Consider the following 16,048-nt stretch of genomic DNA (forward strand, 5'->3'; position numbering starts at 1 on the left):
TCGTCATTTCTCCTTTGGTTAAGTAAAAATCTACTGTAGGTTACAGCCTCTGTCCAGATGATAGATAACGGATGTTCCACACAAGTTGAACTCCATCACAGCGCGATTACCTTGTTGCTCCAGTAGATGTCGACACAACGCCGCAAACAATAACAGACGGGGATATGAGCTTTAAATACCGTATATAACTTGAGTCAAGTACGGTGGCTCGTTGGTCTAGGGGTATGATTCTCGCTTTGGGTGCGAGAGGTCCCGGGTTCAAATCCCGGACGAGCCCAGAAAATTTTGTTGTCTACTCCTGCGTTTTCAGATGAAGTGTTCTCACATTCACACTGTATGAATCAACTTTGTCCGAGGGCTTTCCTTTTTTTTTCTTACTCATTCTGCATTATTGTTGCCTTTCATAGTGACCTTACATATTGTGTCTGTATTTAATAATCATCAAATAATTTATTATTTATTCAATAACTACTGCTGCTGCAGCTACTCCAGGGAACAACCTACAGCTGTAGAGCTACTGCCAGAGGCCATGTTGCCATGCTGTAGCAGGAAAGGCACAGGTGTAATCTGTAAAACGAATCACAGCTTCATTCCATTCAGGACTGCCAGTTCAGGTACTTGTGCATGGTGGTTTACCATCATTCATGTTATTAGTTCCCTCTGTGTTTTTCCTACAATGACAAGTTGTAATGTCTGCTGTAAGGCTATTGCTGCAAACGCTGTTACTTACCACTGACACGTAGTCAAAATACTGCAACTAGATCTCGTTCTACTGCGATTACTGATGATACCATAACTGTTACTGTTAGAGCTCAGCTAATTAATGTACTGATTTGTAAAGGAAGCCTCAGCATTCACTGACCTTCAGCTCACAGCTAACACAGACACAACTTTCCTTAAAATAGAACCTTTATTATATAAAAATGCTTTTGATACAAAAATTGTCACAAGTGTAAATTACACAAAGCATTTTTAGCTGAGACAACAAATACAGGGTTTTAAGGAATTTTACTGACACAGTGGTTTGGGGCGGGGCCTTCAGCCCTTAATGAAAATGAGCTGTGCTGCTCAGAGTTCCCACTGACACAGATAGATGCTACTTCAGCTTTGTTATCTGGAAATCCATCGGGCCGCCGGTCACCAGACATCAGCTGTGATATCACCTGACGGGAGGCGGATTTACAAGACAACCGCACCTCCAGAAGTGCTGGTATAGTTTATGACACAGTGGCAAACACTGACTGATCTGGAAGAGGCACACTCATTCAAATCCGCGTGGTGCTTGGAGGATTGGAACACACTAACAGACAACAGTTTGCCTTCTGTCTTTATGCTTTGCTGGCACTGTACTAATAAAATGATATAAGATGTTCCTGTCAGCGCACACATTACTGTAATACACATTGGTAGAAGGGCCAGCGTAAAGGAAGTTGCTGTGTTCTCCTTTGTTGTTCTAGAAGGTGATATGTCATGTCTGGTCATGGGCTCTCTCTGACCCTAAAACCGTTTTCCAACTTTTGTGAGCGTGACTTAACATTGATTTATGCAGTATTAACTCCACAGCCCAGGTAAAAAGCCAAAACATTCTCCTCCTTCTTCAAAAACACCCAATTATTTACTGCGAAATAATAGCATTATGCTCTTTTCTTTCTGAAAGTGCATAAAATATGTCTTCTCACTTTTTGTTGCTAGGTCCAGTGTTGATATTAAGTGCTGGACTGATAGCAGGCTGAACATAACAACATCCAAAGCCCAAAGCTTGACCAGGACAGTATATGATGAGACCAACAACAACAACCAAAAAAAGACCTAAAGCCTCAATAGCGCTCCCTACGGGCTACAATGTTCGGTACACCCCACGATACAGAAGGATTGGACAGAACAAAAAAGATGCTGATGATTTTGATATTCTTAAAGCCTTAATGGTAGTGGGACCAAAAATGTAAAATTTCTCCAAAGAGGTAAGATTGTAATGATTAACTTAACACTAAAACGACTGGGAGTTACTGAGTAATATGTACAATGACTTTATTATACTGTGAAGTGATTCAGGTCCCAGTCTATACTTTTTATTGCAGCCACAGTTGTAGCTTTTTATTTTTTCTGGAGAAAATCAAATAAATTTTGCCTTGTACTTGTAGTGTCCCTGCAGTACAAAGCAAAATGACAATCACTCTGATCTGGGCCACTTGCTCTTTAAAATCACAAGTGTTAATTTTCTTAGGAGCATGAAGTTGCCTCTTGGTCATCTATTAAGATTATGAGATACGAGTATCCGAAGAGCAAAGGTTGGGGGATCGGAAAAGTCCCTGGGATTCAACCTCTGGGGGCTGTGACTATCCAGAAAAACACATCTTGCAAAATGAAGCCAGGATCACAGGCAGGGCAAAAAGTATTAATGGTGTGAGTCAAACCTTTGACTTAGTTTTGCAGTCTCAAGGTTTCTGCAGGATCTTTAATGTAGGAAAGCATTCAAACTCCACAGCAGTCACAACAGGATTCACTAGTCAGGTGCATTATACTGGAGGTCAGCTACAGTAGGATGCTTCCAACCAACTGTCCAACAGAGTCACTTTACGCAGTGATTGGCCAGGTGTGTGGAGGTGTAAAAGCAGGCGGTGTTTGTACTTCTTGCCTCGTGTGATTCAAAACTCCAAAAACACGCAAAAGACACTGAGTTCTTGGAGAAAGATCGAGGCAGATTTATCTGAGGCATACTGAAACCTTTTTCTTGAACCACTCAGTGTAAAATGTCTCAGCTGGAACTCTTTCAAGCTTTCACTTTTCAATTTCCAAAAAGACTCCTTCAAACCAAACATGGTCACCAACATAGAAACATACATAATAATCTACACACAAACAGAAATACAAATAACAGAGGTCGCTATAAGAATAATTTGTTATTAATTGTAAATAGCTTCATGATCTACTGTCAGTATGAGAGTGGTAATTTTGGGCTTTCTGTGTAATTATATGTCATAGTAATGGATATAGTTTGTACACAATAGCAGCAAACATACTTTTGGTAAACGGGATGATGACAGTAAAGAAACAGTGATGGAAGAGGTTCCGATTCACAAAGAAAAGCATCCTCTTGTCACAACTCATTCATTGACTTCATTACACATATGTACAATAGCTTTACATGTTGATATTCATTTGGTATATTGGTGTCACGTAGTGACTTCATGGGAGAAAGAAGGGACTGTTGGCAGATTTGTCCTTGTCTCTTAGTCTATTGGTGTAAGCTCTACCACTTAAAAAGGCCCCATGGTCAACTACAAATAATTCCCAATTTGAAATGTGAGGGACACAATTTCAAAATAATGTACAAAAGATTTCACACTTTGATCTTGGCCCTGTTCCATCCATCCACTCATTCATTCATAATTCTACACATTCATTCAGTCATCATCTATAAATGTATCTAATTTCCTGCAACAAGCAAAACATTCACATACGCTCATGCACACAGCTGTCCAGTCATTCATCATTCCCTCAATCACTCATGCACACATCCGATCATCTATCTGTCCTTTGTTTTCTGTGGAGCGGTGGATCAGCCAGCGTGAATAAAATAGTAAAATAATTCCTCTCTGATCTATTTTTGTCCATATTATTTTAACACTATATACAGTCCTGCCGCTGGTCTGCCAACAAGGACGCTGTGAGGAAGGACGAGACAAATGGCAGGATGCTAGGAGGGAGGGGGGCATGCCTTCCATGCCTTAGCTTCAGTGAATTAACGAATAACTTGTGGCACTAGACTCGTGGTTTTCACACAACCCCAGTCCATACTGGTGACTCTCTCAGTCAGTGAGTTGAGGGGAGGCCAGGGGCTAGGCTCATTTTTGGACAGATGGAAGTCTCAAAATTTTCCGATCAAGAATTGGCCCAGCAAAGGAAGTTTTCTTCTTCTGATGGAATGAAAATTAAAGAGGGAGCTGCTGGCTGTACTCACTCATCATCTCTTTTTGTGTCCGGCAGATATGCAGGAGGGGCCTCAAACCTTCAACCTGCCACACGTAAGTGAATGTTAGAGCAGGACACATGGAGGACAGAAATAGACCTGATCAGATGATGGGTCACCCTGAAAGCTCCAGGACGACTGGAATGATGAAATGACCAATGTGGGACATAGGAACCTTGAACAAGGCACTTGAGCATGACCAACTGATAGAAAGCAGCATGTGTGAGCCGGTCAGGGCTGGAAGTTGGCATAGGAGTTCTTTCCCTGGTAAAGTGGGCCAGACAAGGCCAGTTCTGGGTGAGGCAAGCATACTTTGTCCTTTCCTTCCTCACAGGGCTCTCGGGCTGTTGGAGGGTCACGAGGAGTCGGTGCAGGGTGAGGGAGGAGGGGGGCACAGGTGGAAGTAGGAGCGCTCGGTGGAGGGGGACGGGGGGCAGCTCTCCTCAGCTGACAGGTACTGGGAGCGGGGAGTGGGGGGCGGAGGGTATGGGTCCGAGTCCGAGTTAAGGTCCATGTAGTACTTGTTGTGTTTGCCGTGGCTGCCATGGCCCGCCGCCTTCCAGCGGCCCGCGGACGACGCCAGCCCAGCCGGCAGGTGGTGGGGGGTGTAGTCACTGTCGCAAACATCGGTGCTGCAGGGTGTAGTAGGTGGGGCAGCGCCACGGACCGGGTGGTAGGGTCTGATGGGGAGGAGACACAGAGTTAGTTTAGTTCAGGGTTCAGGTTTCACCTCTGTTAAATGTAATCTTTATTTGTACTCCCATCAACACTAACTGAAATGCTGCAATTCAAGAATTAGAAACCTGCATATGATTTTATTCAAAATGGTCTTTTTTTATTTTTGACTTTTGGGTATTTATATATAACACACTTTATAAAGCCAAGCCTCTATAAGTATGATAGTTAGAAGCCATCCTTTATCCAATGATCTGCCTAACTTTCAGACTAATAGCATCAAACTGTCTGTTGGATTACAAACTGTGGGTTTAAATGATAAGACTGGTGATATTCTGTATTTTTGATCATCAAAAAAAAAAAAAACCACTGACAAAGCCAAACCAACACTGAATCTGCGTACACTTGTGTGTGTATCGTTACTCAAACAGGCGGAAATGGTGCATTTGTTTGGGGACTATTTCAGAGGTGGATTAATCCACATTTGGCGCTCTAGTGAGTATTTGGTGCAGAAGGACAGTGTGTGTGATAATGATAATAAAAATCATGTCACCCAGTGCAACAGTGTGACTCACCAATGTGTGAGTCAACAAATGCACCATTTCCTCCTGTTTGAGTAACGTTTGTTGAAACTACACTGATCTAATGTTTAAGAAAATCACTGAGCCTTTAAAAAAAAAAAAAAAAAAAATTAAATATTTGTGTAGTGTTTTTAAAGATTTACATTTTCAGTCAGAACCAGTGAGACAGAGTAAGGAAGTCAAAAAGTATTGAGAGACAAACTAACACGTTGTTTTTTTGTCTCTAGTAGGTCTTTGACCTTTTCATGGGACCTTTTGAAAATATGAAAATACAGGATAGCATTTTTATCCTAAAATGGTTAATAACGTGGATTTTTTGTAACTTGTGCTTAAGTGGTATTTCTTATTATTAGCTTAGTCCTGGTGGTTTTGCTGCACATTTCTATGGAGAAAGGTGATAAGCAGAGAGGGTGACTGGCCAGGAAATTCACCTTTAGTGAATCTAGTATATTTATCAGAAAGATACTTCAACTATAGCTGTGTTCACCTGCAACCATTCCATCCTAATGATCTCAATAAGAGGTAAATAAGAAATAAAAATAAGAAAGCCCTGCAGTAAACTAATAATGGAGCCAACCCTTGATCCGGCTGCATCTTTGTCATACATTTGCTAATGAGATGGATATGGTGCATATGAAGCAGGCCCTAGCAAGACTGTGAGAGTGTGTGTTACCTGTAAGATCTTGTGGTGGATGGACTGTTTGAGGAGTAGAAGATTTCTGTGTTGTAGAGAGAGCGGTCAGTAGCCGGGGATGGAGGAGGGTTCAAGATCTACAAACAAAATATATGTGCGTTATTTGACTGTGGAGAGACCACAGCAGACAGCGTGCAAAAAGACAGTGTGTGTGTGCGTGTGTGTGTGTGTGTGTGTGTGTGTGTGTGTGTGTGTGTGTGTGTGTGTGTGTGTGTGTGTGTGTGTGTGTGTGTGTGTGTGTGTGTGTGTGTGTGTGGACCTGAGGGTAGAAGGCTCCCTTTGTAGATGATGAGCTGCTGGATGAGGCTCCAGTCACATGGTTCCTGTCATAGAGAGGAGCCCCACTGCTGCTGCTGCCCATCAGGCTGACTGAACTCATCATGGACTTCCCACAGGAAATACCTGCACACAGCAATTCACATTATACTAATGCCGTAACATATGAGTAATGTGGTAAGTATAGCACCAGGGCCTGCAGTGTGTCTGATCTTACCTTGGAAGGTGCCATGCTGGGAGCTACTCGGGGCAATGAAGTTGAGGGGCACATGTGGCGTACCACTGATGTACTCGTGAGGAAAAGTCCCACTGGGGCCCTTGTAGCGCCGACAAACCACACGCTGGCAGACAAAATAAGCTCCCCCGATCACAAAAACAAGCAGAATGATGGCAATGACTGGACCGATGGTGTTGGGCCCAGTGTTGGGGATGCCACTGGAGGGAGGAGACACATACTCTACACATGGAAAAGAAAAAGAAAAGAAAGATGCAGAGTCCGTTTAGGAGACATTAAAGAAGAAGTACTTAACCAGAAACAATGCACATGTGCTTACAATATATGTTGTATGAGTATTTCATTGTTTTTACCACAGGCAAGCTCATCTGATCCGTCGGGACAGTCAGAGTAATTGTCACACTGTTGTTTCTTAGTGATACACTGGTTGTCACCACAGCGGAACTGGTTAGGAGGGCAGATAGCTGGAGCAGAGGAGGGAACGGAGGATGATGCAAAGAGATGGAGATCCCTGTCAGTGTCTTACTAATGATAACATCTTGTGTGGCAGCATGTTAGAAGAAAAGACTCCAGTTAAATTTGATCAACATCCATTATCCATTAGTTATCCATTATACCCAGTGGTGGAAGAAGCATTCAGATCGTCTAAGTACAACACTCCATTACAAGAGCACGATTATCAGCAAACTGTCGTTAAAATGTCAAAAGTAAAAGAAGCCAACTAGACTGGCTCATAATATATTGGATTAATTATATGAATTAGCATGCAAGCAGTATTTCAACGTGTTGTATTTTATATGTTCATCCTAGGTTTTTGCGCTTTAGTAACTCCTAACTATACCTGTCAGATAAATGTAGTGGAGTAGTAAAAGAGCATAAAGTGCAGACATTCAATTTAAAACACATTTAATTTGCCTTTAATGTACGTCAAAATTGTGCTTAGGTACATTACAGTAAGTGCAATCTGCGAGATATGGGTGTAAATCCCGCGGAGGGAAAGAAAAAGATCTTATATGTCTGTTTAGGCCCGTACGCAGTGAAAAAATAAAAGGTGTAATTAAAAAGTTTTAACATATTAAAATGTGTGAAAATGTTGCAGAGTTCAAAATGTATTATTTCACCTGTAATAACAGTCTGCAAAATTATGACCGGCGCTGGTACCACGCGAGCTGCTGCAGCACCAGCGTAGGCTAAATCAGCCACCACAGTCAGTTGAGTTTTCTGTGCTGCCCCTCAACTTTAAATATTTAAGCGTGAAAATTATTTTTACAATGTAGATTAAAAAAAAAAAATGTTTTAGGCCCCCACAAAATCGGAGACCATGGTTTTAATTACCCACCCGAGGCCCCCTTTATTTCGCACACCGAGTAAATGTAATGTAATGTAGTTACCTTCCACCACTGGCCATGCATTTATTCCACTAGATAAAAGAAAATCAAAACAATTCTGTAGAATCAACTTGTTATAGGACTTTTTCACGGCAGAAATTTCCATCTCTCAAAGCAGGAAACACAGGTGTTACTAGTGACATTAATGAGGGCTCCTTTCTTGACCCTGAAACTGAAGCAGATGACTGGAACTCAGTCATCCTTCGTTTGACTATTTATAGCTGTGCTTTTGCGACTCTGACATGTTGAAATGTCACAGGTGAAGAAGACCTACTGTATGAGTGAGTGAAATACACTTAAAGGTTGCTGAAGGTGTTATATTAAACAAAACTTTGTACAGTTTATGAAATATCTGCTGTTGTATTAAGTTTGCAGGAATAGTGCTCACCCCCAACGATTCATAAAAAGTAGGGCTTACATTTAACAACAGGGGAACAATATGTATGTAATGTACTTGTATTGATAAAGCTGAGGGAAACAAGTTGCACATAAGGGGGAATTGTGTCTCAGACGAATCAGAAAGTACAGCGTGACTTCAAGTTAATTTTACTCTCTGCTGAATGTCAACTGAGCTGATATTCACTGTTTCAGTGAGTCCAAGTGCAAACGTACTTTCACAGTCCTGCTCATCAGAGTTATCAGCACAGTCAGGTTCACCATTGCAGCGCCTTTGAGCATCAATGCAGCCTCCCTTATCGCACTGGAACTGGAAGGCTGAGCAGACAGGGCAGTTCTCCTCATCACTGCCGTCTTCACATTCAGAGAAGCCATCACAACGCCAGGCCATGGGAATACAGTCGATCTCCCCTGTGGAGCAGGTGAACTGCTCTGTGGAGCAGGTGGGAGGCTCTGGGAGAGACAGAGGAGGCAACATATGCTCATGTGGTGGAGAAAAGGACAAAGGGGGAGGAGCAGTGAGACATGTAACATTAAATGTAGATGAAAGGATTGAACGCTGAATATCAGGAGACCACAGAGATGAGAGCCTTCAATGTCAGTTGTAAACATAAAATGCGGGAACTAGCATGCTAACAACAGCAGTCCACAAATTATATAGTTTTTTTTTTTTTTTTTTTTTTATCAGTTTACTGTCCTTGCACTCAATACAGACAATTAGCTTCCCTTCTTCCCTGCTGCTTGTCTTATTTTGGTATAATAGTAATGGAGTAATAATAATATTACTCAGTAATAGTAATAATAGTAATGAGAGGTCAGTCCCCCCCCCCCCCCAAGCTGGCTGAACACTGGAGAGCCTCATGATTTCACACGTCAAAGTTCTATCAGACTGAACTCTCTGAACCCAAGCGAAGGATGCGGCTCAATTTGCGACCGGAAGCGATGGTGTCTCGCCCCGTTCCACAGAGAAAAGAATGGGGAGTGACTGCACCATGATTCGAATCATAATGGTGTAGTTTGTTTTTCACCTCCACAGCGCAGCAGGTCCTGCAGTAACACCAGGTGCATGGGACAGGAGCAGCGAGGTGTACCATCACCCTTAGCAATGCAGATATGAGAGCAACCTCCGTTGTCACGGGAACAAGGGTGGGATGCTGGAGAGAAGAAACAGTGATTACTAAAAAGGCGCATGCTTTCCTGCATAACCACTACCTCAACAAAGCTCCATTGATGCAGCCTGCGGCAGTGAGCTATTCAGTATATTTATATGAGAGGCAGAGGTCCATACCAAACTCCTGTGGGTCCATCTCTTCCACGGCGTGGATGGAGGTCAGGTATGATATCCGTCCCTGTATGCGCGTGCGCCCGTCTCCGGTCAGTTTGTCCACCCTCTCGATCATCTGCTGCTGCCGGTCGATCCAGTACAGATGATCTCCCAGAACGGTCAGCCCCATTGGCTGGAGAATGTTGGAATCCTGGAGGACGATGCGATTGGCTCCTGGAAGAGATGAGGATCCCTTTAATTTAGCAGGGCATTTTAAATATTAAAAATAAACTTGTCAGCGCTCTCTGGTGCAAAACCTCTGAAATGGAGACAATGGGCCTGATTTGCTCTCATGTGGCATGTATGAGGATGTAATAGAATTTGTGTCATTCATCAATTTTCTCGAACTTAGAATTTTCTCTTAGAGACAAAATAAACTCACGAATTAGGAAAAACACTCATTTGACTTGAAATCATCTTATAAATTTGGAGATTAAATATTATACCAAAATACACTTAAATATATACCTAAAACAACTTAATGCAAAATCAATATACTGTTCACCATATCATCATCATCATTGCTTGCCATTTTACTGAGAGGTCATATAGATTTTATGATTTTTATTGGCATGCTTTGACCAAGTTGAGCTAAGTGCAACCAAAACACTTCTTCCTATTTTTTACGACCGACAAAATGAACGACTTTTATCTACTGGAACATTAATTTTTGTTGGAATTGCTGTGGTTGGATGAGCCAACGTAAATAAATTCAGAGCAAGCAAGACGGCATGGAAGCTCTGTTTGCACATGAATAGCGTCACTGAAATATTCTCTTTCATTTACACTGTACTTATCACCGGTTAAAAAAGCAAATGGCATCGCACTCACTCATCACCCTCATCACGATGAGCTGATCTGCATGTGAATGTGAAAAATGGCTGTTTGGAGTTGGCTCCACTCATCTGACCAAAAAAGGCAAATCAGGGCTGCAGTATCTGTCTCTGTCTGTGTTCTTTGGTCTCAGTTCAACAAATAATATCGATGTGTGTGTGCGTGTGGATTGGCTTCAGTAAAGGTCTGTTTTTGGTCACATTTCAATGTGGCTGCCTGTGACTATAAATATGCCATGGGCATCTGGTCTTTCATGATTCCACTCATACCTGCATTGCGCTAAAGCCACTCAACATAATTCTTCCAAAATGTAGACAGTGTTTGAGCTGTAGCAGACAGCTGAAACTGCCTATCATAGTTACAAACTGTGAACATCAGTCCCAAAGTCGAAACTTTCAGCTGGAAATGATTCATTATGGCAGATCTTAAGGTCAGACAGATGCGGCAGAAAACAAAGCAAACAATTAATATTATGTCAATTTTTAACTATCATTCAACTGATTTTTCTAAAGAAAGAAACAAGGATATTTGCCCCCTGGTGCGCAAAAGGGAGCAGAGAGAGAGAGAGAGAGAGAGAGAGAGAGAGAGAGCAGCAGCAGCGAGGTAAAGCCATTATGAGCCGAAAGGATCCTCAATCTAATTTAGCTGTTGAAGCCTCAAGTCAGTCTCCCCGCTTCTCGCGGTAAATCCAGTACATTTTTATCAGCTTCATGATTTAACATCATTAGAGAGCAAATTGTACTGCCTGTTTTGTAATATCTGACAGTGCAGAAGCATTAGTACAATAAACTGGGACTAATGTTTAATGCCTATTAGCGCAAATGCTGTATATACAGAGTTTTTCTGGATATTCATTTATTCATCCACACACATGGCACGAAAGTAAAGTGAAAATATAATGAGAGACCATTGTCGTGCTTTGACCTGGTCGCCCCGCAAGGCGACAACAGTTTTTATAGACTAATGAAAGGAATCTCTACAGCAACATAAAATTTCCTCTTTCACAGCATGTCAAGGTTTATTCAACAGATTTGATTTTCTTTGAGCATAAGAGATGACGGTAATAAATAATAATACATTTATTTCAGTGAACGGAAAATGTATTACAGGCGGAACGAGACTACATTTAATTTCTCGTGTCGTGTTAAAAGTGTTTAAGAAAACGTTACAGGTCCAACCTAATTACATTTTTTTTTTTAAATTGCTTCAGTTTATGGTAACTCACCTGTCAGGTCGCTGCTCTCAATGCGTTTGAGGTCAGCGTCGACCCAGAACAGTTTTCCAAGTTTATTGTCCAGAGCCAGAGCCACTGGTCTAATCAGACCAGTGGTGAACAGAGATTCTCTCTCTGTCCCGTCCAGACTGGCTCCTTCGATCTTAGCTGAGCGCTCCTGCATTGTGGTGAAATACATGTACCTGCAGAGGGGGGACAGACACGTTTACTTAGGGCATTGCAACTGCCTATTCTGACTGTATCACTGGGATACCCCAGAAAGTTCAGTTATACTTTTGGAATTGCTTATTCACATTACTCATTTCCTTACATACATAGATTACGACATATCTTAATGTAACAAAGCATTTACTTTGTGGAGCCAACATCAGCCACCAAAATACTAATGAGCCTACCCTTTTTCAGCATTGACCACGATGGCCCGGGGCTTGTCGGTGTCGTCCTTCAGGACGACACCCACGGTGTGTCCGTCCATCCTCTGGACATTGATGGTGTTGGTTGTCTCGCAGGTCCAGTAAATGTGGCGGCTGTAGGGGTCCAGGCTCAGGTCATGAAGCTGGTTGTCCACTGGCTGAACAGTGCTGCTCACTATCATGGACTGGGGGCAAAGACAGAGGTCATAAGTTCAACATTTTACTCATTTTGACATCACTCAAAGTCGAGCGAAGCTTTATAAGCTGCTCTCTGTCTCGCTACTACAGAAGACCTGTCAATCTGCATCTTGCTACAATATTTATCTTTCCATGAAGCTGTATAGGAGCAGGATAATCCTCATGGTTGATTTTCACTGGGCCTTGGAAGAGCTGTTAACTCTCCAACAGTTAGTTTACTCTTGTTAGGAGTCTCCATCTGTTCATTTGTTTTTTGGGAACACTACAGGCCAAAATTACCAGACTCCAGCTGTGTCCCAATTTAGTCGTTTCAAACCTACAGAGACTGGGAGGTGTGATGGAGAAAAAACAACTAATTTGTGTTTTCGATTTAATTTGTGCTCTCAAATTAGGACTCTGGATTTAATATTGTTTTTGGCATGAGACACCCACATTCAGGCTCTGTCTGAATCTCTCACGCTGCCCATACAAGTCTCCCACCAAATAAGAGGAAGCCACAATAGGTTTACAGTAGGTCTCACATGCTCTCAGTGTGTGTATCAGGGTGAGTTTTACCATGGCTCCGTCATCTCTGGCCCTGCGTATATTCTGTCGTCCGTCCAGCCAGTAGACCAGCCGGTCCAGCGGGTCGTAGCTGACGGCTCGGACGTTCCGCAGTACGTGGATGGGCAGGATGATGTCAGGACTCTGCTCTCCCAAAACCATCCTGCTAATACTGGCCTTTTGACTGAAGAGCAGGAAACTAGAGGGAGCTGCAGACAGAGAAGGAGGGGGGGGGGGTAGGATGGAGGAATGGAGAGCAGGAGTGAGCACGCTGAGTGGACACAGTGTTCTCTCTGGCAAAAGGAGGGCTGAAGTTTACTAAGTGCATATTGTGAAATACAAAGACAAACATGCAGGGTCAAAACCCAGAATGCTAAGCCTAAACACACACATGCACGCATTATCCTATCAGAACAGCTGAAACCGCTCTGAATGATGGTCCAAAGAGCTGAGGAAGTGTGAGGGTCCTCCACAAGGGGACAGAAGTATGCTGTGCGAGTCTGTGTGTGTTTGCATGCGTGTGTGTGCAGATTTTCACACAGGTTGATCCTTTTACCTTTTACTTCAGTCATTTCTGTTCCATTTGTTCTTGACTCCCATCTAAAGCTGCATGGCAGCAGAGAGCCAGGGAAACCCCTTACACAGAATAAAATTTCCACCCATCTCACTGTTGATGTTTTATGACTGAACTGTGAACTTTTTTAAGTACCTGCACCTTTAAAACAACCCAAAATACCTCTCAGAGAGGTCAAATCATTTCAAATGTTTCCAACATGAGCCAGCCCATTCCAAGATTTTTCTAGACCCTTTTAGAAGTCCGTGATCTGCCTACCGCATTGTGTCTTGTTACAAAATACTTACACTCATTTCTGGATAAGACCTCAATATTAGTTTAAAAATAAACCTTTGTGTTAAGGTTTTTGCTCCCTTTTTCTAAATGCTTAAAAGGAGAGAAGTGTTACCAAATGCATGCATTCTCACTGAAGTTAAAAATAATGGTATTGAAGCTTCCTGTTTTAATGTGCTTTTATTGTGTCTTCTACTGTTGGCCATTGAGGAGCTCCACTGAAACAACTGTAGTGTAAATTCTAAAATAGTGGCCTTTATTCGCCTCAGCTGCAGAAAGGGACAGGCCTCTGTTTGACAAAGGCTGATATTAAATACAGGCCTTTATTTATTATTTCCTCTGTTACAGTTTCTATTCATTAATTATTTCCAATTGCTTCCATCCAGTAAGCTACCATCAATGGAACTCAACACTTCCTGCACAGATGTTTATCATTAAAAACCCACCAGTCGCTCAGAGGGCATAATGGCTCCGTTTAGGTGGCATTTTATTCATTTCATTTATTTTTTTAGTGTTGAACAAATAGAAAACAATTAATGAATGAGAGGAGTGCTGAGTATGAGATGACTATGTCGTTGTACTGATGATATTAGCGCTCTGGAAATGTAAATCATAAGGACGCCTCAACTACACTTATTAAAGACATTTGTTTTTACAGCCAGTGCTGTGATTCAAACCAGTTGCCTTCCATTCCCAGGCATACACGCGTCTCTCTTGTACCGGTCTCTCTAAATCCCAGGAGCTCTGCACTTACAGCTACAGTTTCGTCCATCAGGGTTCAGGGTGTAGTGGGAGGCACAACGGCACTGGGCACCAGCGGGAGTGGCCAGGCAGAGGTGGGCACAGTTGCCGTTGTTATGGGAGCACTCGTTGGTTCCATCCTGACGGGAGGAGTGGAACACCAGGATGTCCAGCATCAGCTCCAGCTGACCCTGAGGAAACCATGATGTTAACAGGAAAAAGCTCCGTATCTCTGGACTGAATATATTGTGACCAGCTGATATTTTAAGCCAATCTTTAGTGATCACTTTGATGCCAAACAATTAATAAAAATAAAATAAACTTCCACATTATTTAGTGTCCTCCAGAATACAAGTCTATAAAAGAACAAGTTAGGAGCACAATAACAGTTAAAAACAAACATTTTGGTTAAAGAATTTGCTGAAATTTGACACATAAATTAAACTGGTTCCACACCTGCAGCACCACAGTGCGGTTCAGTCCACTCCGTTTGTCTGCCCGTTCAATACTGCGCAGGTTAAAGTCTGTCCAGTAGATAAAATCGCGGTACTGAGTCAGACCGAAGGGGTGAGGGAGGTCGTCTACTATGATCTCCCTCTGAAGGCCTGCAGAAGACAAGACAACATTTATAAACCCACAAGTCATCTTGTTATCAACAACGTCAAGCAAAGCTGCCACTATCATTTTAAGATTTCTAAACAAGTACAAGTGGATTACATGTGTTTACATCATCAGAAGTGAAGCTCGCAATTCATTTAAGAATATCAAAAACATTCATAAGCATAACCGGTGGGGATAATAGTTTGGGACATAGATGGGAGCAAAAGTCGGCCTGATGGTGGCACTAGAGGTGAGTGAGAATGTGACTAGTCTGCCAAAAACTAAAACACAAAAGAGGCAATAACCTGCTCTCCATAGTGAAGGTAAGAACTATTGTAAGAAAGTCTTGGAAACTGATTGTTGTTAGTCAACTTGCTGGTGTTCTTTAGACAGCTGCTGTTAGTCATATTTCCTTATTGTTTATGTACAGTCTGGTAGATAGGTGTTTTCTGAACATCATTCCACCAAGTCCACAGCAACCACTCAGTGGTTGTGTCTTGATCAAGCCAGTGTTGCCCAAGGATGGATTTCCATTGTGTTTTGACAAAATAATCTGAATTCAAGGTCCATTTACTAGAGAATGGGATGCAGTTGAAAATCCACTGAAAAGCTACTAATTGCATCTAAACTTTTTCTATTCAACTACTATTTTTAAGGTCACAAATATACTTTGATTCAGTTCTACAATGTAAATAAATAACCAGGTTAACGTAAATAGTAAAGACACAGTAAAATAAAGGATACCAAATTCTATTCTAAAGCTACAGAATCTCATCTAATACCACCATCATATAAAACTGCACTTGACCGGTTGCTCTTGACAGGTTGCAGTAGCTAGCGGAGCAATAGCATGGGTAAGAAGTGTGTGTTTGGATATGAGTCAGCAAAAGCTTTGTTTACATTTTCTGAAGAGCATGGTTGAGGTTTAATTGATTAATTTCACCCTCATTCTTCTCCTGATCTAACAAAGCAGGTGAGGGAGGTGTGGATGGAGGTCAACCGTCCTTTACAAAGCTTCAAATTGCAGCATTGTATTTACTAAACCATGCCCACTTTTGAGTGATCGACTCAAATCTGAGGGATTTGATTTTAAACGTGA

The 16,048-nt window shown here is 42.1% G+C and overlaps 1 protein-coding gene and 1 non-coding gene across 3 annotated transcripts in view; one reads left to right on the forward strand and one right to left on the reverse strand.

Annotated features, from left to right (window-relative positions):
* The first annotated feature begins 205 nt into the window (after positions 1-205).
* trnap-ugg lies at positions 206-277 on the forward strand. Its single transcript has one exon. It is a non-coding gene; the product is annotated as a tRNA-Pro (tRNA).
* Positions 278-2,541: 2,264 nt separating this feature from the next.
* lrp5 (low density lipoprotein receptor-related protein 5) overlaps positions 2,542-16,048 on the reverse strand; it is a 67,681-nt gene continuing 54,174 nt past the window's right edge. Inside the window, exons 18-30 of one of the 2 annotated variants that reach the window (XM_040132375.1) lie at positions 14,806-14,954; positions 14,363-14,540; positions 12,774-12,970; positions 12,003-12,205; positions 11,599-11,789; positions 9,504-9,713; positions 9,244-9,369; positions 8,432-8,668; positions 6,785-6,895; positions 6,414-6,653; positions 6,180-6,322; positions 5,900-5,997; positions 2,542-4,650 (exon numbers count right to left, since the gene is read on the reverse strand). In XM_040132375.1, the coding sequence (XP_039988309.1) occupies positions 4,326-4,650; positions 5,900-5,997; positions 6,180-6,322; positions 6,414-6,653; positions 6,785-6,895; positions 8,432-8,668; positions 9,244-9,369; positions 9,504-9,713; positions 11,599-11,789; positions 12,003-12,205; positions 12,774-12,970; positions 14,363-14,540; positions 14,806-14,954 (2,408 nt within the window). In that variant the 3' untranslated portion in view covers positions 2,542-4,325. The remainder of the gene's footprint in view (positions 4,651-5,899; positions 5,998-6,179; positions 6,323-6,413; positions 6,654-6,784; positions 6,896-8,431; positions 8,669-9,243; positions 9,370-9,503; positions 9,714-11,598; positions 11,790-12,002; positions 12,206-12,773; positions 12,971-14,362; positions 14,541-14,805; positions 14,955-16,048) is intronic. The other variant, XM_040132376.1, reaches the window with a different exon arrangement.

The sequence above is a fragment of the Xiphias gladius genome, chromosome 8 (assembly GCF_016859285.1).
Source record: "Xiphias gladius isolate SHS-SW01 ecotype Sanya breed wild chromosome 8, ASM1685928v1, whole genome shotgun sequence".
Classification (NCBI taxonomy): domain Eukaryota; kingdom Metazoa; phylum Chordata; class Actinopteri; order Istiophoriformes; family Xiphiidae; genus Xiphias; species Xiphias gladius.